Source organism: Paramisgurnus dabryanus, chromosome 17 (genome assembly GCF_030506205.2).
Source record: "Paramisgurnus dabryanus chromosome 17, PD_genome_1.1, whole genome shotgun sequence".
NCBI classification, from domain to species: Eukaryota; Metazoa; Chordata; class Actinopteri; order Cypriniformes; family Cobitidae; genus Paramisgurnus; species Paramisgurnus dabryanus.
In genome coordinates this window covers 7183548-7208501 of record NC_133353.1, presented here as the reverse complement: position 1 = coordinate 7208501, position 24954 = coordinate 7183548, and the positions used below count along the sequence as shown (strand labels likewise).

The window sequence follows — 24954 nt, the reverse complement described above, 5'->3', positions numbered from 1 at the left end:
TATCCATTGGCATATGTTAGTTTATTTCAGTTAATTTAAACTTTATGTTAGTATTAATTTAAAGGTGCCGTACTCTTAAAACTGTGTTTACCTAGGCATAGACGAATAATAAGAGTTCTGTACATGATAATGTCATATCGTGAGCCTCAAACACAATTGTTTCCTCCTAATGTAAATGTGCACACAAAAGATTGCTGGAAAACAGGCCAATCTCAACATAACACCGACTATGACGTTATAGTTGTGATGTATGCCACCAACATTAAGTACAATGTTGTTTCAATGCTTTATATATTTAAATCTTATTATTTTATATGGTAAGTTTTACATTCATAAATGCAAATGGGCTCAGATTAAGACCAATATTACCCAATTAAAGTTCAGATGAAGATTTATTTTGAAACATTGAAAGGAATTTCAAGTCCTATGGTAAGACTATGGCATATAACAATGCATTTTGAAAGAATTGTATTGTATACCCTCTTTATTTAATTTTTTTATTTTATTTTGTAGAATCTCTTATTTTTTATTTATTTTTTATTTAAATTGTATTCTTATTTTTTTCTTTATATCAGAGAACAATTTAACATTATTTCAATGTATTTTGGCACCTTTAAACACGCAATTAACTAATAAAAGCTTTAAAATGCCCTTACCGATATGGCCTCTTAATATGGACGGTTTCCGCAAGGCATTGTGGGAGCGACGTGACGTCAACTACACAAGCCAATCAGCGGCACGCGCTGTTTCCCGTGCAGAAACTTTGGCGCGGCGCTTTGAAAGAATAAGCTGATCGTGAAAAAACAGATAAGTTTATTGATCATAACGACTGATCGATGTCAAACACGCTGTTAAACGATTCATGAAGACGCGATTTAAAGTCTTGCGGCGGATCGGTTCCGCTAAAGGTGTTTATTTATTAGATGCGTGTACGTGTTTGTGTTATTGATAACGTCAGATAGAATGACGTCTACTAAAGAAATCAAACGTAAGTAACAATTTTCTTTTGATCCATCTATCTATCTATCTATCTATCTATCTATCTATCTATCTATCTATCTATCTATCTATCTATCTATCTGTCTATCTGTCTATCTGTCTATCTGTCTTCTGGTATTTGCTTCCTCATTATGTTATTATTATTTTATTTTTAATATGCCACACTGTAATGCTATTGCAAATCCAAATCTTACACAATATACAATAATAATATTAAACTAATCATTTATAAAATGTATTTTTTATTTTATTTGGTGTATTTTATCAACTTTAGTTTAAAAAAAAAAACGTCTATATGGACGTTAATGTATTGTAGATGCATTTACTTTTTTTTATTTACTATTACTACGTTACGTTGTGCGTGTCGCGTGAGTTGCATTATTTCTATGTTTACAGAGCTACAGAAAGCCAAAATTAAAGCACAAAGCAACAATAATCTGAAGGAGGAGGCCAGCCTGTGCAATCAGCTCGGAGAGGTGTTTGCCAAAACAGGTACAAACCCCAAAAGATCCACAAATCGTCAGTATTATAATTATTTAATTTGTCTTTTTAAATGTATTTTTTGTTGTCATGGGTTTCCCATAGGCGACTACCGTGCTGCTATCGAAGAGCATCGTCAGGAATTGTCCCTGTCTGAGATTTTGAATGATGTGATTGGTTCTGCTGTGGCCAACAGGAAGATTGGCGAATGTTACGCTGAACTGGGGAACATTGAGGCCGCTCTGAAGGTCTAGATCCAAATAAATCATTGAATGTAATTGAATAGCACATTTTGAGTCTCACATGCGTTTTTTTCTCTTAGCATCAGAGACTTCACCTCGATCTGGCTCGATCCGTCAATGATGCTGCAGAGGAGCAAAGAGCCCTGGCTACCATTGGACGGACGTACCTCTTCCTCTTTGATTCTGACCAATCACGGGAGAGCTTGCTCCGTGCCAAAGATGCTTTTAAAAAGAGCTTAGCCATCGTCGATGAGCGGTTAGAAGGTTAGAAATAAGCCTTGTCCACTTTAAGTGCCCACCAATAATTTGTACATTTGATAATGAGCACAAGCTGACAGATTTAATGTGTCATCTAATATTATACCTTGTAATACAATATTGTTGACTCGATCTGTAATTTAATTTGAGAAATATTACCAGAAATAATACATAAATGAAATGATTTGACTGTGTTTTCTCTGCGTCTACAGGTACTGTCTCCTCGCGAGAGCTCAGTGAGATGAAAGCTCGTCTCCTGCTGAATCTGGGTTGTGTGTATGATGGACTGAAGGAACCACAGCGATGCAGTGATCTCATCAGACAGAGCATCTACATCGCTGAGTAAGAAACTCCTGCCTGTAAATTAGCAAACTGCAATGTATCCCAAAAGAAGAATGGGCCCGTTTTGCTCACCCTAAAGCCATCTTATGTGCACATGTAGGGCAGGCCTCTGTTGTAACCTCATACAAAATAAATAAAATCTTATGCAATTAGATTAAAGCCACAATATGTAAGATTTTTATAAAAAAAAAAACAATTGCTGATTGTGAGATATTTAATGCAGTGTTTCCTCTAGGATTTTTTCCAGCTGTGGTGGCAGGGGGCGCCCATGATGATTATAAATGTACATTATTTTTTTAAATGTAGAAAATAGGCTACAGTAAACTAACATGTATTTTGTTTATAATTTTCATGCTGTCATTTACTTTTCCTTATATTTATAGCATATTGCTTTTCTATGTTTGATCTTAATTGTATTTTCTTAAATACGTTTTATAGCTTCGCACGGATCTTTTATTGTAGTTTTAATGTAGTGTGCAAGTTCGTGCTCGTGTTTAGCGTTACAGAGCTGTAGCAAAGTCACGCACAGTCCTGTTTGATAATCCGCACCGCTGTGATTGACAGAACATCCGAACAGTTATCCGACATCAGCAGCTATTTTATTCCACACCCGGCCTGTTTGACATAAAGACCCCGACCCGGTCACACCGCAAATCGCGCAGTTAAATAGAAACCTTTAACGGTCTAACCTTTTGGTGTTGGATGTTAGACCCGTAATTAACTCTATTGAGTCCCGACCTGCATCTACAACGCAAATGACACGTTAATATTATTACACTCGTTACCTCAAATATTATGCGTTTTACCCGCGGGTACCCCGACCCTCCTAAACAGAGGAAACAGTCTCACCTTCTGCCTCAAGTTTTTATTACCAACGTCCTTCTCTTCCCACAGGAATAATGTAAGTTTCCTTTCAAACAGATTAGACTATTATGTATTGCAACGCCTTTTGTTTTTAGACAAATATCTTATAATTTAATGTGAAACTTTGTGAGTGTCGGTCTAAAGCACAGAAGATTGACAGCTGAGTGGTCAGCAGTGTGCTGCGTTTATAGCCTATATTCTGAATAACTAATGGCCTGATAAGTTGATAATATGAGTACAGTGATTACAAATGAATGTCCAAAAAACTCGTAATATGTTAAATCGAAAGTTTAATTATGTCATTTCTCGCAGCCCTGCGCTCCGTCGGTGTACATGCGCCGGTGAACATCATACGCGTTATGACCTTGCACCTTAAATTACCCTAAATTTATTGTCATACAGATAAAAGTAAAACAACATTCGAAATTGTAAATGTTGTATTTTTATTTGTGTAAACTCACAATAAGGAGAAAACATTGTATTTATTTAAAATAATTAAAAACATGACGTGCTTTCTGCTGCCTTGGTTTTAGAGCGCGTCACAAAAAAGAACAGAAACTCAAATACTTTTTTATTCGTTTTGTCAATCTGATAATTATTTAAGTGTAACATATTTCGTGTAGGCTTATTTATTTTATTATTATTTCTCAAAACAGAGACGTAGCCTAATCATCATCTGTTGATTTAAATCTATTTGTGCATTAAACTAAACCCATGGGGGAAATTATGATATTTTAGGCGATTTATTTATAAATGAAAGAACAACGCGAATCCAGAAAGGAATTTATTTATTTTTAAAGACAGCCAGTCGACAGGGCTATTTATTTTGCGAGCTGCCGCGGGTTTTGTCTAGAAGGAAGGGATACAGCAAATGCAGAAAAGTTAATGATTAGATTTGGAGGTAGGATTATTAGGATGAAAACAGCGGCTCTGGCTAAATGAGATACAAATACATCCTACAATCGTGTGAAATTTTGTGTTTAGAGTTGGGTTTGGGCGAAGGATTAGGATAAAACAGTGCTCATCCGGCGAGATTTCGTTTGCTGTATCCCTTCTATCCACAACCGAAGGCGTGGCGGGGATGTTTTAGGCGTGGCGGGCCGCCACGGTAGAATGTATATAGCGGAAACACTGTAATGCATTATCCCAAAATCCAGAGAGATTCCTGTTTTGAATAATGGCTCGTCTCTTGTCTTTCTTGTAATTGTCGCCATTTTGGTGACTAAATATCCGCGCTATCCTCAGTTTCCGGTTTGCAGAAAGCTGTTGTGCCTTGCAGCCAATTCATTACAATGGCATAAAATAATATGATCAAACGTATGTTAATTCATTACCTCATTTGTGAACATGATTAGCAAATTCCTTATGCTGCGTTCACACCAGCCGCGGTAGAGGCGTCAATCGTGAGTGATTTCAATGTTATGTCAATGTGAAGATGGTTGGCGCGCTTCTGGAGGTGTTGCGCGTTTACTGCGTCGCGTCTAGTTTGCACGAATGGCACGAATTGAGCCTTGCTGGGCAAACGCGCGAGTTAAAAACTTTGAACTTTGGTGGTGCCGCGTTAACCAATCAGGAGCTTGCTCTAGCAGTGATGTGATTACAGGATGCGAACGGAGTCGCAGAAGCCCCTCCCATGACGTGAATTTCCGCGTGAATGTCTCAAAGCAGTTCGAAACACCACACACGCTGGCGACCCCTGCTGGTCAAAATTGTGTAAACTCAGATATGTCCAAACATTTTACACTTTTTTTTAACAAAATAATAGCAAGATTTGTATTAAAATATGTAAAAAAAATTATTTAACTTAATTAAAACATAGTTAAAAGTCTATTAGGTGTTTTTAGTTTTATTTAGGGCAAACAAATCATTAAAACGAACTACCCTTTTAATTATGGACATTTTTGTCATTAAATCTGTCTATAAACAAAAAGTAGACAAAATGGCAGTGTTATTAGTCAGAAGGATAAATTTTTTATGAACTTTCATAATAAAACTGACCCGAGTTCACCTAAACACATTAGACACTGGTCATGTGATCAACTCCCCCTAGTGGTGAACCATCGGATTTTCGAAACGTTTCGAAACAGTTATGACGTAATGAAGTAAAATCACGTGACTTGGGCCAGTTTGAAACAAGCTCCGAACCACTGATTCGAAACAAAAGATTCGTAAATGTTTCGAAGCCTCATGAAGCAGTGCTTCGAAAACGACCATCACTATCCTACATATTGTGGCTTTAATAGCTTTTCCCTATTAAGAATGAACAATTTGCAAAAAGATTTGAATGGTAATATATTACGGGGTTGTTTCTCGGACATGGTTTAGATTAATCCAGGACTAGGCCTTAGTTATATTAGGGCATTAAAGTAGTTTTTACAAATTAAACTGGTGTGCATCTTGAGACAAAACAATGGCACTGATAAATGTTAAGATATGTCAGTACAAAGTGTTTTTAAATTAAGGCTGCTCAAACATTCATTTTTGTCTGGAACTAGGATGTGCCCTGTCCAGGAAACCGCCCCTAAAGCGTTTTTTTATGACAAATAAGAATATTTAACTCTTGTTTGGTGCAAAAATAATAAACATTTTTATTCTAGGAAAAACAACCTTATAGAAGATCTCTATCGTGCCAATTTCAACCTGGGCAGCATCCACTTCCGAAACGGGCAGCACTCCCGTGCCATGCGTTGTTTTGAGCAATCTAAAGATTGTGCCCGAAAAAACAAAGATAAATTCAGCGAGAGCGAATGTTTCCATAGCATTGGCAAGGTAACTATCCAAACCACATGATGTCATCATCTGTAATTTAGCAGCGCAAAGGTCCTGGGTTTATCCCTGAGGAACAAACTTTGGATAAAAGCATCTTCACATGCATCAATATTGTAAATACAGCTATATTTCTCTCTTTTATTATGTATGTGTATGTTCAGATATTGCTTCATCTTGGTGATTTTGCGGCAGCCCGGCGATCTCTGAAAAAATCCTTCTGTCTGGGCTCCCAGCAGCCTGCAGAACGAGAAGCTGTGAAGAGAGATTTTAAACACGGTGAGACAAAAACATAAAAGGTCAGGTATAGGAGTGCCACAAGAAATATACAACGGAGCTCTCGATAAGCTTGCTGCTTGAATTTTGTTTTGAACTTTGTAGCGATCCGAGGCTGTCAGCTGGAGCAGGCGGCATCAGAAACGAGCGAGAAGTTTTCCCATGAGGCCATGGGGCTGTCCGAGCAGCTGGGTGATCTCTACTGTAAAGTGGGCTGCTATAACAAGGCTTTGGAGGCTTATCAAACACAGGTAAGAATTTATTCACAAACCTTTAAACCTCGTATGACAAGTCCTGACTGTGTGCGTCTGGATGTGTTTAGCTGGCGTGCGCGGGGGCTTTAGGAAGGCCGGCTCGCGAGTTAGCCGTAATTCACGTGTCGCTGGCGGCCACGTACACAGACCTGCGACAGCATCACAAAGCTGTGGAGCATTACAGACAGGAGCTTCAACTGAGACAGGGAAACCCGAAAGAGGTGAACTGAGCTAATAAAATTGAATGAAACACAAAGGTACGTAAATAAAACCTGTGTGAAGCCTCGATATTTCTATCATGTCAGGAGTGTAAGACGTGGCTGAACATCGCTACCTGTCAGGATGAGATGGGCGAGTCTATGGAGAAAATGGATGCCAGTTACACTTCGGCTCTGAGCTGCGCTAAGAGATCAGATGTGAAGCTACAGGTCAGTTTCTGCATTTTCAACTTAAGGATGGGACATGTTTAGCATGACGCGTGACGTTCGGTTTGGTTGTGTGTTCAGAGACATGTCTTGAGGGTGTGGTTACAGGCCCAGCGGCGCTGCGGCTCCTCCCAGTGTGATGACACGGAGGCGCGGCTGCAGGAACTTTGTGAGCGTGATGGGCGGAGTCTGGAGGAGAGTGAAGATGAGGATGATGAAGATGAGGAGATGGAGAACAGTGAACCGCTGGAGGACAGTGACATCCAGTGCTCAGACTCGGGTAATACAGAATAACACGTGGCTTATGCTTTTTTTATACAATGGTATTATTTTGTAAGTGAGAAAAAGTACCGTTCTGGTTGTTTGACGAATAAAATGGTAATAAATCAGTTCAATGCTGTACCATGGTGTTTATGTGGTACTCTAATGCTTGAAAGATAAAATGTTTGTTTATAGATGTTTATTTCTGAATGTTTGTACAGATGAGGATCTAGACGGTTATGACAAAATGGTCTCGGGCAAGAGAAAGACTCAAAGGGTGAGGCGACTCTGTGGGTTATTATGAGGTTTGTTTATTTATTTACGATTATTTTATGATCTTTTATGTTTGTTGTTCTTTCGTCTGTTCAGTGGAACCGGAGGAACGAGAAGGGAGAGACTGTTCTTCACAGGGCCTGTATCGAGGGGAACCTCAAACAGGTCCAATACCTGGTTGAGCAGGTGGGTTTGAAACTCATGCTAATGCTGTTTCTGGTGTTTCTGGTGTTTCTTTGGTTCTGGGACACCACAATAATGGGTTCAATAAAACGATGGAATAAGTTAAGATTTGTTTGGGAAAAGTCATTTTATAGTGATAATGACTTGGGTGGGTAAACTAGATCTTTATAGTTTTGTGTCTGTGTTTCTGTCTCATAGGGTCATCCTGTGAACCTCAGAGATTATTGTGGGTGGACAGCTCTGCATGAAGCCTGTAACTACGGTCATGAAGGTATTTTATTGTTTACTTGCTATGAATTCGAGTGGTGAAGTTTTAGACCGTCAGACAGCAACAATGTATTTTTTTTCCTTTTGTTTAGAGATCGTAGCTTTACTGCTGGAACATGGAGCGAATATAAATGACCCGGGAGGTCGAGACTGTGACGGGGTTACGCCCCTGCATGACACCCTGAACTGTGGTCACTTTCATGTAGCTCGACTGCTGATACAGAGGGGAGCGTCCGTAACTGTTCGCAATGGCAAGGTCAGACCCGCAAATGTTTAATAGCTAAATTGTACACAGGTCCGTCTATCTGTTTGAGTTAATGTATATTTTAAAGGTGCACCGTGCACCGGGTGCACAGTGTAAAAATGAAAAGAACTAAATGTTATATGCACCCTACTAACCACCCAACCTAAGCTGTTTGGCTGGTTTTAGTTGGTCTTAGTTAGTCAGGCTAATTTGGCTAAGTTGGTTGACTGTCTTAGCTGGTTTAATATTGAACACAAAAGCCTGCTACACAATCTCAACCAGCTAAAACCAGGCGCGGAGACCAGCTAAAATCAGCCAACCAGCTTGGGTTATTTGAAACCATGATTTTGTTTCCTGTATGAATCTTGTCTAATGTGTTGTTGTTGTAGGGACACACACCTCTAGACACCCTGCGGCAGTGGTATAATACGTACAGTCGACAGTTAGACCAAGAGACGAAGCAGGAGTGTTTGGAGACGGAGAAACTTCTGAAGAGAGCTCTGTCAGGAGACGGTGAGAATCGGTGTTAAAACTTTATAACATCATTTAGATTTCAGCAAGTTTGATAACTTTTGGAGGTAGTTTGTGTTTGTCCAACATGAACATGTATGGAGTAATATATTGTTTGTGTAGTCCGTGTTGTGCCGGCTGCTCCGCGTCAGCAGAGGGAGCTACAGGACAGTCAGCTCTTTGATGCTGAATATTCAGAACCACTGCTGCAGAAAGATGAGATGCCCGCCTCACCGCAGCATACTGTTCCTCGCCCGGAGACCAGCCCCAAAAACTCCGCCTCCAGAAACAGGGGCTCTTCTGGACGGCCACGGGGGATGGAAGTGGACGTTCTGTATGGGGTACGACTGGATCTTGTGTTTGTTGTTTTAATAGACTAAGAAATTAAATGTGTGGTGTTTGACATTATTTAAATTCTTTAATTTCACTTTTAGATCGAAAGCGATTTCTCAGACTCGGACTGTTCAATCAGCCCTTTGCGTCCTGTTCGATCAGCACAACGCTTGCCACCCGCCCCGTCCCCACAGGAAGTCCCGCCCAGCCAGGAAGTGCCGTCCACTTACGGGATCAGAGATGCCCCGTCGCCTCCGCCGGCAGTATCGGGAAGAATACAGTACCAGAAGGTCATACAGAACCTGGGCAGTGCCAAATCCCGCCTTTTCTCTCAGAGCCTATCAGAGCCGGCCTTCAGTAGCACTCCAGCCGTGTCAGCCAACAGCAGATCGGCTTTGGTCCCCGAAGACGAGTATCGGGCAGATGATTGGTTGGAGGATGACTTGGGAGACATTCAGCCCAAAAAGAAACGGAGGGTTTCTGAGCATAGTGTCCCACAGGAAACAACTAGGAAAAATTACAATCATTACACTGCATCAACTGAAGCACAGCCGAAAGGTTTGTGGCACACGTGATCAATTTTACCACTTTTACACAGAGCGTGGATCCTAGACTGCAAAAAATAATTTTCTAGAAAAAAACATTCTTAGTATTTTTGTCTTGTTTTCAGTAAAAATATCTGAAATTTCTTAAATTAAGATGCTTTTTCTTGATGAGCAAAACGAACCAAGAAAATAAGTCTAGTTTTTAGACCAAAAATATCAAATTTAAGTGATTTTGTGCATAAAACAAGCGAAAAAATCTGCAAATGGGGTAAGAACATTTTTCTTGAATTATTCTTGAATTTGGTGTTGCTTACCCCGTTGGCAGATTTTTTTTGCTTGTTTTATGCACAAAATCACTTAAATTTTATATTTTTGGTCTAAAAACTAGACTTATTTTGTTGGGTCGTTTTGCTCATTAAGAAAATACATCTTAATTTAAGAATTTTTTCATATTTTTACTGAAAACAAGACAAAAATACTTAAAATTTTTTTCTTGAAAATGACTTTCTTACTTAGTACTTTGTCTTGTTTTCATTAAAAATATCTAAAAAAAATCTTAAATTAAGATGTATTTTCTTAATGAGAAAAATTGACCTAGAAAAATAAGTCTAGTTTTCAGACATTTTTTTTTATTTGTGCTTAAAACAAGCAAAAAAATCTGCCAATGGAATAAACATTTTCTTGAATTAGGTGTTTGAGAAAAAAGTAAACTTATTTCAAGAAAATGTTTCTTATTCCATTGGCAGATTTTTAAATTAAAATTGTATATTTTTTGTCTAAAAGACTTATTTTCATTGCTCATCAAGAAAATGCATTTTAATTTAAGAATATTTTGATATTTTTACTTAAAAACAAGACAAAGATACTAATTAAGAGTCATTTTTTGCAGTGCATAGAATTGCCAGAATGCCAAAACGTCCCAGAATTGATCCCGGGGTCGATCCAAAAATAGGGACCTAGTAAAATTGTCCGGATCAGTTCTGAAAGCATCTGTGTGAACTAATGGCAATGCCGTAAACGAGGTGTCGTAGTGATGATGCGTGCCACAGGAACATTGTTTTTGTTCAACGTCTCTATCAGGGGTTTTAAAGGGATAGTTCACCCAAAAATAATTTACTCACCATCATGTTGGTTTAAGCTGACCACAAACTAATATATTTGTAATAAAGCAGCAAACGAAAGCACCATTGACTTGCATAGTAGGAAAACATTTTTCTTTGTCTTTGCAGTTCAGAGTTCCTCCAGCAGAGGTCTCTCTTTGAAAAAGGGAGCCAATAAGTCTCGACAAGTAAAGATGAATCAACTGCCTGGTATGGTAATGCTGGGTAGACGAGAGGTCAGCAGGTCACAGAGCCCAACCACGATCCAAGACCCTGAGCCTGCAGCTCCGCCCTATCAGCCAATGGTAATACAGACTGTTTCATTGGCTAAATCTGATATGAAATGCAGGCTGGTTACCTCAAACTTATTAAAAAATACACCCATTACTTTTATTATTATAGGTTTGATGGGCAGTTATGGAATGAATAAATGAGTAAATGTCTTCTAACATATGTACTACTGTTGTTTTTCAAAGCCACAGACACAAGCCCAGAGCAGGACGTCCCATGTGCCTACACCAATCAGAATGAGGGTCAGAGTACAGGATAACGTCTTCTTGATTCCAGTCCCACACAGGTCTGATATGGTTTTTGTGTATGTATCAGATTGTGTTGATGTGTGTATTTATGAATATTATGTTGTTTTTAGTGAGGCAGACAACTGTACAGTAGCTTGGTTGTGTGATCAGGCCGCTCAGCGTTACTATCAGACGTGTGGATTACTGCCACGTCTCTCCCTGCAGAAAGAGGGCGCTCTCCTTTTACCCACAGACCCACTGCTGGCTGTACTGCACACTAATGAAGAGGTCAGTGACACACATATTATTATTTTTGTTTTTCTTTCGCTTTTACATGACACCCGCATGTCAGTCTTGGCGGCAGTGTATAAAGCCGATTACACCTGTCACCATGATTTTTGGAATGACTTATCGCTAGACAACAAAATTACACTTTAAAGGCTTGTGCGTAAGCATCGGTTTTCATATATACTTCTGCGTCGTCGTCCGTGTCAATGTGCAATTACACATGCAGACCGCTAGTAGGCAGTTTCTGCACGTGTAACCCCAGTACCAGTGCAACAGCCAAAGAATAAGCAGCCAGTAAACCCACAAACAAACGAAGAAGTAGCAGCTTGTTGTGTATGATGGAAGAAAGCCAGCAGTGACGAAAGTAAATAGACGGCGACATTTATTGCAGTTTGCGTTAAATCACTCCTCAACTTGGCCCATCTTTGTTCTTACCGTTGCAAGCGGAAATGGCCATGAAGAAATGCGACACAGTGACTAGTGGACCAATCACAGTGCTTGCGGTCTGCGTAGAACAAACCCGTTGTTTAAATTTTGTCAAGGTGCTTGTCAGGTTACGTACAGCCTACGCATAACCTACGGCTTCGATCCTAGGCACAACTATAACTTACACTTAAGTCTCATGACATCGGTTAATGGAAACGCTGTTATTTCACAATAGTTTTTTGTCGACATTTAGAAAATATTGCTTTAGTTTATTTAATGGAAGCGCATCTAGTAAGTATTGATATCCATTTATTGTCTGCAGGTTGTTGCTGAAGTTTGTTCATGGGATTTACCTCCGCTCCCCGAGCGCTATAGGAAAGCGTGTCAGACTCTTGCAGTGGGTGAGTGACTTTATTTACACATAATGCATTTTTAAAACAAGTACTGTGATGAAATGGTTAAACTTTACAATAAGGTTGTACTTGTTTGCATTAGTAAATGCATTGGCTAATATGAACTAACAGTAAGTTTTGTTAATGTAAATAATCCATTTATCTAATGTTAACGGTTACAATTTTTAATTAAAAAAATGTATTAGTAAATGGTAAAATTAACATGAACTGAGATTAATAAATGCTTGTTAGTTTATGTTTGCTAATGCATTAAAATAAGGTTGTATTTGTTAACATTAGTTAAAGTCGTACAAAATGCGAGATGCTTTTATTATTTATCCTTCTACATCCTTCAGCTATGCACTACTTTATCTCAAGCCTGTTTCATAGTTTGCCAGTAACTTTGCACATCATTTGACATCTGTGTTTTTTTTGTGCACGTCAATGTGTGTTTCAGAGGAGAACAAGCGTGTTTCTCGGTTGTGCGAGGTTCAGGATAACAGTTCCTGTGTAAACGTTTGTGGATTGAGTTTGCCGCCCGCATCACTGGCTCCTCTCCTCCGTGCATTAAAACTACAGGCCAGTCTGACCGAGCTACGGCTCTCTGCAAACCGTCTGAACGACGACCTCCTACCCGAACTGATGTCTGCTGCTGCCACTATGCCCAGGCTGAGGATTTTGGATATATCAGCCAATCAGATCACAGGAGAGGGACTCAGTAAAGCATCGGATGCTATTGAGAGGCGGAGTCAACATGCATTTCCTGTAATTATGTTCTTTAGTTACTTTTTGCACAGAAAATCATTAAATCTTTTATTACTATTGATTAATCTTTATTGTTTTGTCTACTAACTGGATAAATCTTTTATTTATTACTCATCTAAACATCAGAATAATTTATGTAATAATAGCATTGACAGCTCATTGCTTTTATTGGACGCTCTGTGAAAATAGTTGTAGTGAAACTAAAATGGGAAAAGTTTGCAGTTGAGCTTTTCTCTAACACTCTCTTCACAGTTTGTGAAAGGTGATGAAGAGGGCGTGTGTGTTACTTTAAGTAAGCCGCGTCTAACCTAGTTAGTCACAAGTCCTGCTGTTTCGTGAAAATCAAGTGACGCTGTTCCTGACCTGTGAAATCTTAAAATAACTATTCATAGCTGTAGTGAATTCAGCCGGCCTATACCGGTTATCATAAGTCCATATACGTAGGGTTTAAACAAGAGTATAAAAGACGTGTACATTTACAACCACAAACTGGCTGGATAGTTTTATATGTTTTTTACCGTTTCTGATGCAGATGCATGTTAGTTACTGTTTTTCTGTTAAAGGGACACTCCACTTTTTAAAAAAATATGCTCATTTTCCAGCTCCCCTGGAGTTAAACATTGACTTGAACATTGAAAAACTTGACTCTTCTGTAGTTACATCGTGTACTAAGACTGACATAAAATTAAAAGTTGTGATTTTCTAGGCCGATATTGCTAGGAACTATTCTCTCATTCTGGCGTAATAATCAATGACTTTGCTGCGTGACATGGCTGCAGCAGGCGTAGTGATATTACGCACTGCCCGAAAATAGTCCCCTTGGTTACTTTCAATAGCAGTGGACTATTTTCAGGCAGTGCGTAATATCACTACGCCTGCTGCAGCCATGTTACATCAGCAAAGTCCTTGATTATTACGCCAGAATGAGAGTATAGTTCCTAGCTTATCTGCCTAGAAAATCACAACTTTTAATTTTATGTCAGTCTTAGTACATGATGTAACTACAGAAGAGTCAAGTTTTAAATAGGAAAAATATCAAAACTCTTTGGTTATTTTTTTGCGCAATGCTAATGGTATAATCAGATTCAATGGATTGTGCTAAGCTATGCTAAAAGTGCTAACGCCAGACCCGGAGATCGGCTGAATGGATTCCAAAACTGTAAAAATTTAATGTTTAACTCTAGGGGAGCTGGAAATTGAATATTTTTTTAAAAAAGTGGAATGTCCCTTTAAATAGTAAATAATTTTAAAGGGATAGTTAACCAAAAAAAAAAATTCTGTCATAATTTCTAATGGAACCTGGACTAATGGGTGCGTCTTGGACTCGGACCTGATCGCACGCGGCATGGACTCCTTGCACCTGAACTTGTAATACGTGCAGCTCTGACATTTTCTTACACTTGAGAGGTTGTTAGGTGCGCAGGGATTAAAACCAGCGATTGTGTTGTTCCCGCTCCCTGGCATGTAGGATATTTCAGAGCGCCTGGCACTCGGATTAATGGCATCAGTTTTAAGAAGGTTGCGGTCATGACAGCGTTGCCCTTAGAGTAAATCAACTTCTTTTTTGTCCACCAATCAAGTGACTGGTCATAAATTAGTAATAAATAAATAAACTATTTCCCTGCCCCACGATACTATCGTGTCTCGGCGATCTCACAGGCTGACGATAGGACGATCTCAAAATGGGGCATAATCGCCCAACACCATTTCCATCATTTATCAAAATATCTTCTTTTGTGTTCATCAAAATAAAGAGATTCATACAGCTTTTGAGCAAAATGATGACAGATTTGTTTTTTTTTTTTGGGTGAACTATCCCTTTAAACATATTTTGAGTCAATAGGCGCTCATGGCACTTAAGATTAAAGCAGCATCATGAGGCTGCAGTTCAAAAAAAGTGTGATGACAGGAAGCTTGTAGATGATAAACAGAAAATTGCATTAAAATATGAAAGACATTTCACAACTAATTCTACTTCTACAAAAATTGGCTTTGTGTAGCAGAGGTGGACAGTAGTGAAATGTTTTACATTTTTTTTTTTAAGTATGTGTACTTTATCAAAGTGTAATTTTCCAAAGCAAAAAAATATTACTAGATTAGATAATAGATGCATACTAAATGTTTAATTTACTTAAGTGTTATAGTATGATAATAGTATGTATAGTATAATAGGAGATAATAGTATGATATTATACTTTGGAGTGCAGTGAAGTATAATTTTCAAAAAAGCTCACTTTGATAAAGTACATTCACTTAAAAGATACTTAAAAAAATACTGGAGGAAAATTTAAATATTGTCCACCTTTTATTTTCTCCGTCATTTGTAGTGACTTTGGATAAAAGAATCTGTTAATAATACAAAGCGTTAGTATCAGATCATAGCGTGATGTCCTCCATCCTTACAGGATGTGTTTTTGTTTTTTTTGACGTGGCCACAGAAGAAATGACTTGCTGTTCTTTTCGTTGGGTTAAGTTGTGGTTTATTTGTGTGGGGGGTGATGACCAAGTGTTAAAGAGGAGCAATGTGAAATTCACACTTATATGAATGAGCTGATCGTCCCCCACAAATATTCATGTGTCATTGTCTCTGTTTTGTAGTGTCTAGAGGAATTGAATTTGAGTATGAATCCTCTGGGTGACGGATGGGCGCAAGCACTAGCGAATATTATGTCCGCCTGTCCCCTGCTCTCCACGCTGTCCCTGCAAGCCTGTTGTCTTTCTGCACGCTTTCTCCAGCAACACCGCCTCTTGTTGGCCAACGCCATGGCCAGTAAGTGCATTTGTTAAACTTCTTAGCATCTTGTTCAACGTGCAGTAACTAACTAGGTCACTGAATGCACCTAATTGCAAGTTTAGTTGTATCTGTAATATTACTTTAGTGCAGTCATATGCAAAATAAAAAACATTGTAATGAGATGATGTTCTTCTTCATGTTGTTATTTTATGATTGCAGGCACTGGGAACCTGAGGTCAGTGTGTCTGTCCCATAATGCATTGGGCTCCACAGGTTTTGAGCTACTTTTGAAGACTTTACCGATGCAAAGTCTCACACGGCTTCAGCTTTCTGCAGTCTGTAAAGGTTCACCTGACCAGCCCTCCATGGAAATCCTCACTAAGATCCTCACACAGGTTCTTAAACGCTCATACGTCATCTTTATTCAAAATGTTATAGGCTTCATCATCTCATTTTTATAATTCCTAAGTGTTGAAAAAAACCTGGATAAATTAAATTATTATAACTGGTACAAGGTTTTACTCATGTTTATGCCAAAGACCCCAGATATAATGAAGGGACCTCCCTCTTATAAGAAAAACGTTTTCTTTTTGTCTAAAGATAAATATTTAGATCTTGAATAGGAGCATTTAAATGACACATTTATTTTTATAGATTACAGCGTTCCCACGGGTCCTTGAAATCCTTGAAAGTTTGTGAATTTGGGGGAAATAATTCAAGGCCCTCAGAAGTTTTTGAAAATATACATACATAGACACAGGTCATTGAAAGTGCTTGAATCTATTTTATGCGAGAAGTTTTCTGGAAAAAAATCCATATTATTCCCTGTGTAGTGTAGGATAATATCATAAAAATTCTAGTCTTTTAAACACACGTGCTAAACTGTTCACTTTAAATGCTTATATCTTCTGTATGTGAATGTTGATTCATACCAAAATGCTTTTTTGCATAGTTGTGTCTGACACGTGAAAACGTCTCGGGTTACGTATGTAACTCTTGTTCCCTGAGAAGGGAACGAGACGCTGCGTCTCCCTTGTCAAACTTCCTGTGTCCGTAACGCAGTCTTTGGCAATATTTCAGATAGCGATATACTTCCTGGCTCCCGCATCACCCTGTCTTTGTTGTTAAGCCTCATCATTCGTTGAATTTGATATACACATTCAGACGCACTTAACCCTGGAGGCGTCCCCAAAGTTTCACCGCAGTGACGCAGCGCGAGTTCCCTCGAAAGGGAACTGTAACAGTGTATCTTTAAAGGTAACACGATGTAACCTGCTCTCACTTGAAATGTGTCCCCACATTTTGTCCTTGAATTTGAGGGTATTGGACCTGGAAAGTCCTTGAAAGGTCCTTGAATTTGAAGTTGTACGTGCGTCTAAATGTGTAAATCAAATGCAACCAATGGTGAGGCTTAACAACAAAGACAGGGTGACGCGGGAGCAAGGAAGTATATCGCTATCCGAAATATTGCCAAAGACGGCATTACCGGGACGTAGGAAGTATGGCAAGGGAGACGCAGCGTCTCGTTCCCTTCTCAAGGAACAACAGTTACATACGTAACCCGAGACGTTTTCATGTGTCAAACACATGCAAAAAAGCATTTTGGTATCAATCAACATTCGCATACAGAAGATATAAGCATTTAAAGCGAAAAGTTTAGCATGTGTGCTTAAAAAGTCTATAATTTTATGGTAATATCCTACACTACACAGGGAATAATGTGGATTTTTTTTCCCCAGAAAACTTCTTGCATAAAATAGATTCAAGCACTTTCAATGACCTGTATCTATGTATGTATATTTTCAAAAACTTTCCAGGGCCTTGCATTATTTCCCCCCAGATTTACAAACTTTCAAGGACCTGTGGAAACCCTGTTTGAAGGATGAATGCACTTTTTGGCATTTAAAGTCAGAAGTTGTTCCCTGATCCCTGTTTTCTACCATTATTAATCTTGGAAGAGCAAGAACATTTACAAAAATAACTCCAAATGTGCTCATCTGAGAGATTATGGACATATCTATCTCGGATGGCATGAAGGTGAAGACATCATGGGGTAATATTAATATTTGGATGGGGTACACCTTTAAGTGATCTTCGCGTCAGGGTCCCGCTCACCCCGGCAAGACTTATTTGCAATAACAACCGGCTGCCTGTAAATGATCCCATTTACTACATGACTGCCTGTCACACGAGTCAATTATTGGAAACAAATTATTAATTTTTTTAAATATTTTATTAGCTTATTTATAACAAATGCAAACCTTCCACCAGGAATAAACATTTCCTAGTGGCTTTAAGCATGAAGACAAACATGCATTTTGGTGCAATTATTTGTACGTTTAATGTCATGCATTTGATTAATTATGCATATTAGATGTATTTGTAAGTATTATGAATATGGAACAGTATGATGCTGTGTTATCAGTTTCAGGAAGTGAAATTAACACATTGGAGACGTTTAGTAAGGTGTTACTATTGTAAGATGTAATTGTTTAGTGATTATTTGTGTGTAATTGTGTATGTTGGGGTTTTCAGGGTGACTGCACACTAACACACTTGAGTCTCTCTGGAAATGGCCTCACAGATCACAGTGTACTGTCCATCGCCCGGTAAATCATTTTATATATTTTTATTTATTTATTTTATTAACCACAATGTATTATTTTGCAGCCATTGCATCACACAAAGCAATGATTTTATAATAAGAAATTGTTTTTTTTAGGTGTCTTCCTGTCTGTCCTTCTCTGGTGTCTTTGGATCTGTCGGCCAACCCTGCGGTGACGTCAGCAGGACTCGGATGTCTCCTGAATGCCCTCATGGAGGCCCAGCGACCTTTGACCCACCTCAATCTTCAAGGTATTAAGGGATAGCTATATACAGCTTTAAATGTCTCATTTTTAGTCTGCTTATGTGTTTTTTTTATGTAAGGTGTATTTATATGCTGCTAGTGGTTTAGTGGTTACACAAATGGGCTAATAGTAGAAACCTTGCAAGTTCAAACCTCAAAAGGGCAAATCATGAAGTTTTCCCTGACTGCCCTCCATTGATAAAGACAATTAAAGACCCAATATAAATAATATCAAAAAAACATTGAGTTTGCGGATTTAAAAACCGCTCCGCCACCGTTCATAGGTCGCATGTCAATTGTCTCACGTCTGGGTTATCAACGTATTTTGTATAACTACAAGCACCTGTTTCTTTTTCATCACAGGCTGTCAGGTGTCCGGGCCGTGGGGCGATCTGAATTTGGACAGTTTATCCGATCACATCCGAGATCTGCGTTTGTGTTCTCAAAGTCTGAATAAGCTAGACCAGAATGCATTGCGGCAGAGCTGGGAAAACCGGACTGATCCTGTGCACGTCTTCTCTCGCGAATCTAAATGTCTGCTGACCGTCAATGGAGCGTCACGGTAAACCTGGCAAAGTTGGCATTCGTATTGGCAGGCAGTGTTGTATTTATGGTATGATACACTTAAACAAACACGTTTGTCTGTGAATGTGTGTCATTAAAACGTGTGCAGTTTTTTAAAATGATAAATATAATTATTTGTATATTTCTGCATGTTGTCTTTATTGCTGAATAACTAGTGACATTATGATTTTCTGTATGAAATTGGAGAATTTAGCGTACACCGTATTATAATCCTCCAACCGATGGTTTAAAGTTACAGAAGAAACTGACCAATAAAATACTTATCCAAGCAAATACTCTTTTTGTAAAAGTTCATGCATGTGCAAAGAGGTCAAGATCACTAAAACAGCGTTTAACACATTTAATTCTCAGTTGCATAGAAAAAATATAAAACCAAGTGTACGTGACAACAAACATGCATCAGCTTTATTATATTGAGAGAGATATTTTGCAGATCTGCAATATGTGTGAATGTTAAAAAAAAGGCAACGCCATTTGCTTTGATGCAGAACTCAAATAACACTTGCGTCACTAAATCCGTTTTAATTTCTGTCGTATTACAAAGCATAATAATAAAAGTAAAGCCGGTTAACTGAAACATTGATCAAACATAAATGCTTCACACTTTATTGAGGAATTCATATTTTCAACACCAAGAATTTAAAACATTACAAAGGTCTCTTCTTGCAAATGCCAACGTTCACACAGATGGTTGTTGGGTCGTCTGACGTTGAAAGTTCTTCGACCAGAACGCCCGTGTACTTGCTCACCATACTCCTACACAGAGATTTTAGGAACCCCATCTGATCACAGACCATTGCTAGCTGACTTTTAATGTCATCCTGTAGAAAAGTGAAGATCAGAAGTAACCACAGGAAAATAAAGCACCAGTCCAGTGTTGATTTGTTTATTTACTTTTTTGTATTAAAAAATGTTTGTTATGTGAGCACACCGACCTGGGTTGCACCATTGGAGATCTTCTTCTTCACATTCCTCATAGCCCACTTACACGCCCAGCATACTCCAGGAAGCCCTTGGTTAGTTTTGACCATGACTTCACCCTAACAAGAAAGATACATACATGCATTAATGCTGTTTATGGTAGTTAGAATCTCAACTGGATGAGTGATTTTTTTTTTTTTTTGTTACAAGCACCGCTTGACACAAACTTATTTGCTCACTAGCCAAAGTGGCTAGTTGTTTTTCAAAGTTACTAGCCTTTCAGCATTTTTACTGGCCACAATTTTGTTGCTTGTAAAATACATTTTATTTGATTAAACTTGACTTTGGCATCCTAAAATAACTTTAATTCGAGCAAATACTTGATTTAGCTAGATTAGATGCAGATTGACCACCCAAGTTAATCATTATCTTTAGGTGCATGTACAACAAGCTAGTAAGGGATAAATAAATATATAATGAATATATTAAAAGTGGAGCAGGGGTGTAGAAGACAAATACTTTCAAGACATTTGCATGAATATTACTTCAACTTGTTTATGCAGATTGTATTTTATAAGCTTTCTGTTAAAAGTGATTTAAGACTTTTACTGACACATGTCAAGAGGGCAACATTGTTAGCCTACATTAATATAATGTGCGGACCGTTCCGCTTGTGTGTTTCCTTTGATTTCGGATAAAACGTGCATTTAGGAATGGCTATGAATTTCTCTCCGCTCATGCCCAGAAAGTGTGCGCACACTTAAAATGTCTTCAATCACTTCCATGCAATTGCTTTATCTTTCTTGAAGTGTGCATGTGTCCCGTGCATACGCAAATCCATCAGCGCTCAAGCTCGTTGGTAAATAACCCCTACTGTACGCTGTGCAGGGTGTGGTCATGGCAGTTGTAGTTTTCCATTGTCGCTTTGTGCATTGTTTATAATACCGCTTAACTTTTAAAAAAACCACAATAAAAAATATATTCAACCTGCCAAGTGGCTAGTGTGATTGTCTTATCCGCCATAGCGGAAATCTATCTGCATTTGGTGGGTTGGCGGGTGTTAATGTCAAGCCCTGGTTATAAGCATATCACCTTTGCACTACAAATTGTAATCTAGCATATGCAATTAAGCATGCAAATCTAAAATAACGTAGTGTCATGTAGATGTTAAAACTTACAGAACTTTCTTCATTTCCAATCGATTCTTCTCTGTAGATTTTCCATTCAAGAGCGCACGCTTGAGAAATAGTGAGGACATTGCATGATCATAACCCATTTAATACCAGTTAAGACAATCTTAAAATTAAAGCTGGTCCTGTACAGTAAAGCACACATATGAAAGATTAATAGATAATTATCAGTGAAATTTACCTGAGGATACCAGCAGGGTGACAAGGATGATAAATCGTAGCATCTTGCTTGGTCTGAACACTAAGACTGATCAAAACTATAAGACTGATCAAACTGTGTTTAATTTATGCACAGAAGATCTTTTGTATTGCTCTTTTTCACACATCAAAACCACACTCATATATATAGTCTTAAGTGAGACTTTTAACAAACACCTTCATTGTTTCTGCATGTGTTACTGTGTTTTCCGGACTATGAGTCACATCAGTCAAAAATGTGTTTTGAAGAGGAAAAAACATTATAAGTCGCACTGGACTATACGTCAGTGACTGCTCGTGACTGCTCATCCGAGGGGCGCAAATTCAAAATATGTGTCATGTTAACCATGTGCATCACATGTTTTGTCAAAATAAGTGCCTGCTGCAGATGCGTCTAAAGGGTTTGTGATTAAAAAGACGCTCACGTTCACAAAATACACGCAAGACACTCCCTTAACAGTAAACTCGGAGTACGCATGAGATTATGCGTGAGCGTCTCTTCTAACTTTAGACGCATCTGCAGCAGGCACTTATTTTGACAAGACACGTGATGCACACAGGATCTCTCGAAGTCATTTCACATCACTAAATTTATTGAATTACATATATACGTGAGCAGCATACAGCGGACTCTCGCGGCTGTAGACGGTAATGGTTTCTCTTGGTTCATATGAATTCATTTTCACATATAAGTCGCACCTAGATGTCGCAGGACCAGCCAAACTATGAAAAAAGTGTGACTTGTAGTCCAGAAAATACGGTAATTCTCAGTTGCATAGAAATAAAAAAAAATGTAGGGTGAAAAAAGATAAAACCAAGTGTATGTGATAAACGTGCATCAGCTTTATTATAATGAGAGATCTATTCTACAAATCAGCAATGTGTGAATGTTAAAAATGATGCAGAACTCAAATAACACTTTCATTTTGTTTAAGCCTTAAGCGAATTTAATCAGTTATAATCTCTGTCACATTACAAAGCAAAGCATCATAATAAAAGTAATGCTGGTTAACTGAAACATTGATCAAACACTCACATAAATGCTTTACAGTTTATTGAGGAATTCATATTTTCAACACTGAGAGTTTAAAACATTACAAAGTTTTCTACTTGCAAACGCCAATGTTTTTACAGATGGTTGCTGGGTCGTCTGACGTTGAAAGTTCCTCGACCAGAACGCTTGCGTACTTCTTTACAAAATCCTTACAGGAAGTTTTTAGGAACCCAATCTGATCACAGACGCTTGTTAGCTGATTTTTTATTTCATCCTGTAGAAAAGTGAAGATCAGAATTAACCGCAGGAAAATAAAGCACCAGTCCAGTGTTGATTTGTATATTTACTTTCTGTATTAAAAAACTTTTGTAATGTGAGCACACTGACCGCGGTTGTATTATTGGAGATCTTATTCTTCACCTTCTTCAAAGTCCACTTACACGTCCAGCATATTCCAGGAAGCCCTTGGTTCATTTTGACAATGACTTCACCCTAACAAGAAAGATACATTTGCAATGAGTGATTATTACTGTTCACGGTAGTCAGAATCTCACCGAACCCAACTGGATGTTGGAAATGAGTAATATTTTTTCTTTATAAGCATATCACCTGTGCACTACAAGTATTGTAATCTATAAGCAAGTAAGCATGCAAATAGGCCCTAAATCTAAAATCACGTAGTGTCATGTAGATCGGCCATTCCCAAACTGTGGTCCGCGGACCACTAGTGGTCTGTGAGGGTACTGCAGGTGGTCCGTGTAAAGGCAAAATACTTTTTTTTTAAGAATATGTTTTAAGAATCTGTTGTACTGATGTGATGACCAGTTATAGTTTTAGTGCTAGTAAGCCTTTTTAGAGGTGCAGATTAATTCAGGACTTTGTGTAGACACATTTTATTATGAGTATTATGAGGTGGTCCGCGAAAATTCTTGATTACAAATAGTGGTCCACACGCACAAAAAGTTTGAAAACCCCTGATGTAGATGTTAAAATTTGAGATTAACTCACAGAACTTTCTTCATTTCCAATCAATTCTTCTCTGTAGATTTTCCATTGAAGAGCGCACACTGAGAAAATAAGTGAAGAACATAACATGATCAAATACCAATTAAGACAATCTTAAAATTTTACAGTAAAGCACACACATGAAAGATTAATGGATAATTATCAGTGGAATTTACCTGAGGATACCAGCAGGGTGACAAGGATGATAAATCGTAGCATCTTGCTTTCTCTGAATACTAAGACTGATCAAAACTATAAGATTGATCAAACTGTGTTTGATTTATGCACGCAAGATCTTTTGTATTGCTTTTTTTCACACATTAAACCCACAAACAAATATAGTTTAAGTGAGACTAAGTGAGAGGTGAAAAACACCTTATTTGTTCCTGCATGTGTTACTTGTTTAACCAAACGTAGATTTTATTTTATCACACAACTCATTATAGCAGTATACTTTATGTTCAATGTAATATTCAAGGTGATGTATTTATTTACGAATACATATAATACTATACTGTAATACTGGTGACTGTGGGGGCCATTTTAGTACAGTGAACTAATTGTCATGTTCAAGAAACCAATTTGAAATGATTCAAGCTTTGTGACATGGTGCATTATCCTGCTGGAAGTAGCCATCAGAGGATGAGTACATGGTGGTCATAAAGGGATGGACATGGTCAGAAACAATGCTCAGATAGGCCGTGGCATTTAAATGATGCCCAATTGGCACTAAGGGGCCTAAAGTATGCCAAGAAAACATCCCCCACACCATTACACCACCACTACCAGCATGCACATTGGTAACAAGGCATGATGGATCCATGTTCTCATTCTGTTTACGCCAAATTCTGACTCTACCATCTGAATGTCTCAACAGAAATCGAGACTCATCAGACCAGGCAACATTCAACTGTCCAATTTTGGTGAGCTCATGCAAATTGTAGCTTTTTTTCTATTTGTAGTGGAGATGAGTGGTATTCGGTGGGGTCTTCTGCTGTTGTAGCTCATCTGCCTCAAGGTTGTGCGTGTTGTGGCTTCACAAATGCTTTGCTGCATACCTCGGTTGTAACGAGTGGTTATTTCAGTCAAAGTTGCTCTTCTATCAGCTTCAATCAGTTGGCCCGTTTTCCTCTGACCTCTGGTATCAACAAGGCTTTTTTTGCCCACAGGACTGCAGCATACTGGATCTGTTTCCCTTTTCACACCATTCTTTGTAAACCCTAGAAATGGTTGTGCGTGAAAATCCCAGTAACTGAGCAGATTGTGAAATACTCAGACCGGCCCGTCTGGCACCAACAACCATGCCACGCTCAAAATTTCTTAAATCACCTTTCTTTCCCATTCTGACATTCAGTTTGGAGTTCAGGAGATTGTCTTGACCAGGACCACACCCCTACATGCATTGAAGCAAAGCCATGTGATTGGTTCATTAGATAATTGCATTAATAAGAAATTGAACAGGTGTTCC

The 24954-nt window shown here is 38.4% G+C and overlaps 2 protein-coding genes across 4 annotated transcripts; one reads left to right on the top strand and one right to left on the bottom strand.

Annotated features, from left to right (window-relative positions):
- The first annotated feature begins 749 nt into the window (after positions 1-749).
- tonsl (tonsoku-like, DNA repair protein) lies at positions 750-19620 on the top strand. Its single transcript, XM_065253898.2, has 28 exons — positions 750-988; positions 1396-1491; positions 1585-1727; positions 1802-1985; positions 2192-2321; positions 5783-5954; positions 6116-6230; positions 6333-6478; positions 6550-6702; positions 6787-6909; positions 6988-7186; positions 7389-7444; positions 7537-7626; positions 7822-7894; positions 7983-8146; positions 8524-8647; positions 8768-8985; positions 9079-9535; positions 10752-10927; positions 11099-11199; positions 11272-11428; positions 12177-12255; positions 12704-13011; positions 15610-15781; positions 15965-16140; positions 18281-18354; positions 18468-18601; positions 18957-19620. The coding sequence occupies exons 1-28, from the start codon at positions 964-966 to the stop codon at positions 19157-19159; spliced, it is 4248 nt and encodes a 1415-aa protein (XP_065109970.1). The 5' UTR covers positions 750-963; the 3' UTR covers positions 19160-19620.
- A 148-nt stretch (positions 19621-19768) lies between these two features.
- LOC135735483 (saposin-C-like) lies at positions 19769-23785 on the bottom strand. Of its 3 annotated transcripts, none has more exons than XM_065253915.1 (4): positions 23663-23785; positions 23490-23548; positions 20114-20218; positions 19769-19999 (listed from the first exon to the last, which is right to left on the bottom strand). In XM_065253915.1, exons 1-4 carry the CDS (start codon positions 23703-23705, stop codon positions 19826-19828), a joined length of 381 nt encoding a protein of 126 aa, XP_065109987.1. In that variant the 5' UTR covers positions 23706-23785; the 3' UTR covers positions 19769-19825. The 3 variants fall into 3 exon arrangements, with proteins under 3 accessions (XP_065109987.1, XP_065109981.1, XP_065109995.1); XM_065253909.2 differs by lacking the exons at positions 23490-23548; positions 23663-23785 and adding exons at positions 21278-21336; positions 21471-21843; XM_065253923.1 differs by lacking the exons at positions 19769-19999; positions 20114-20218 and adding exons at positions 22527-22755; positions 22869-22973 and having other exon boundaries at positions 23663-23770.
- Between the last annotated feature and the right edge of the window lie 1169 nt (positions 23786-24954).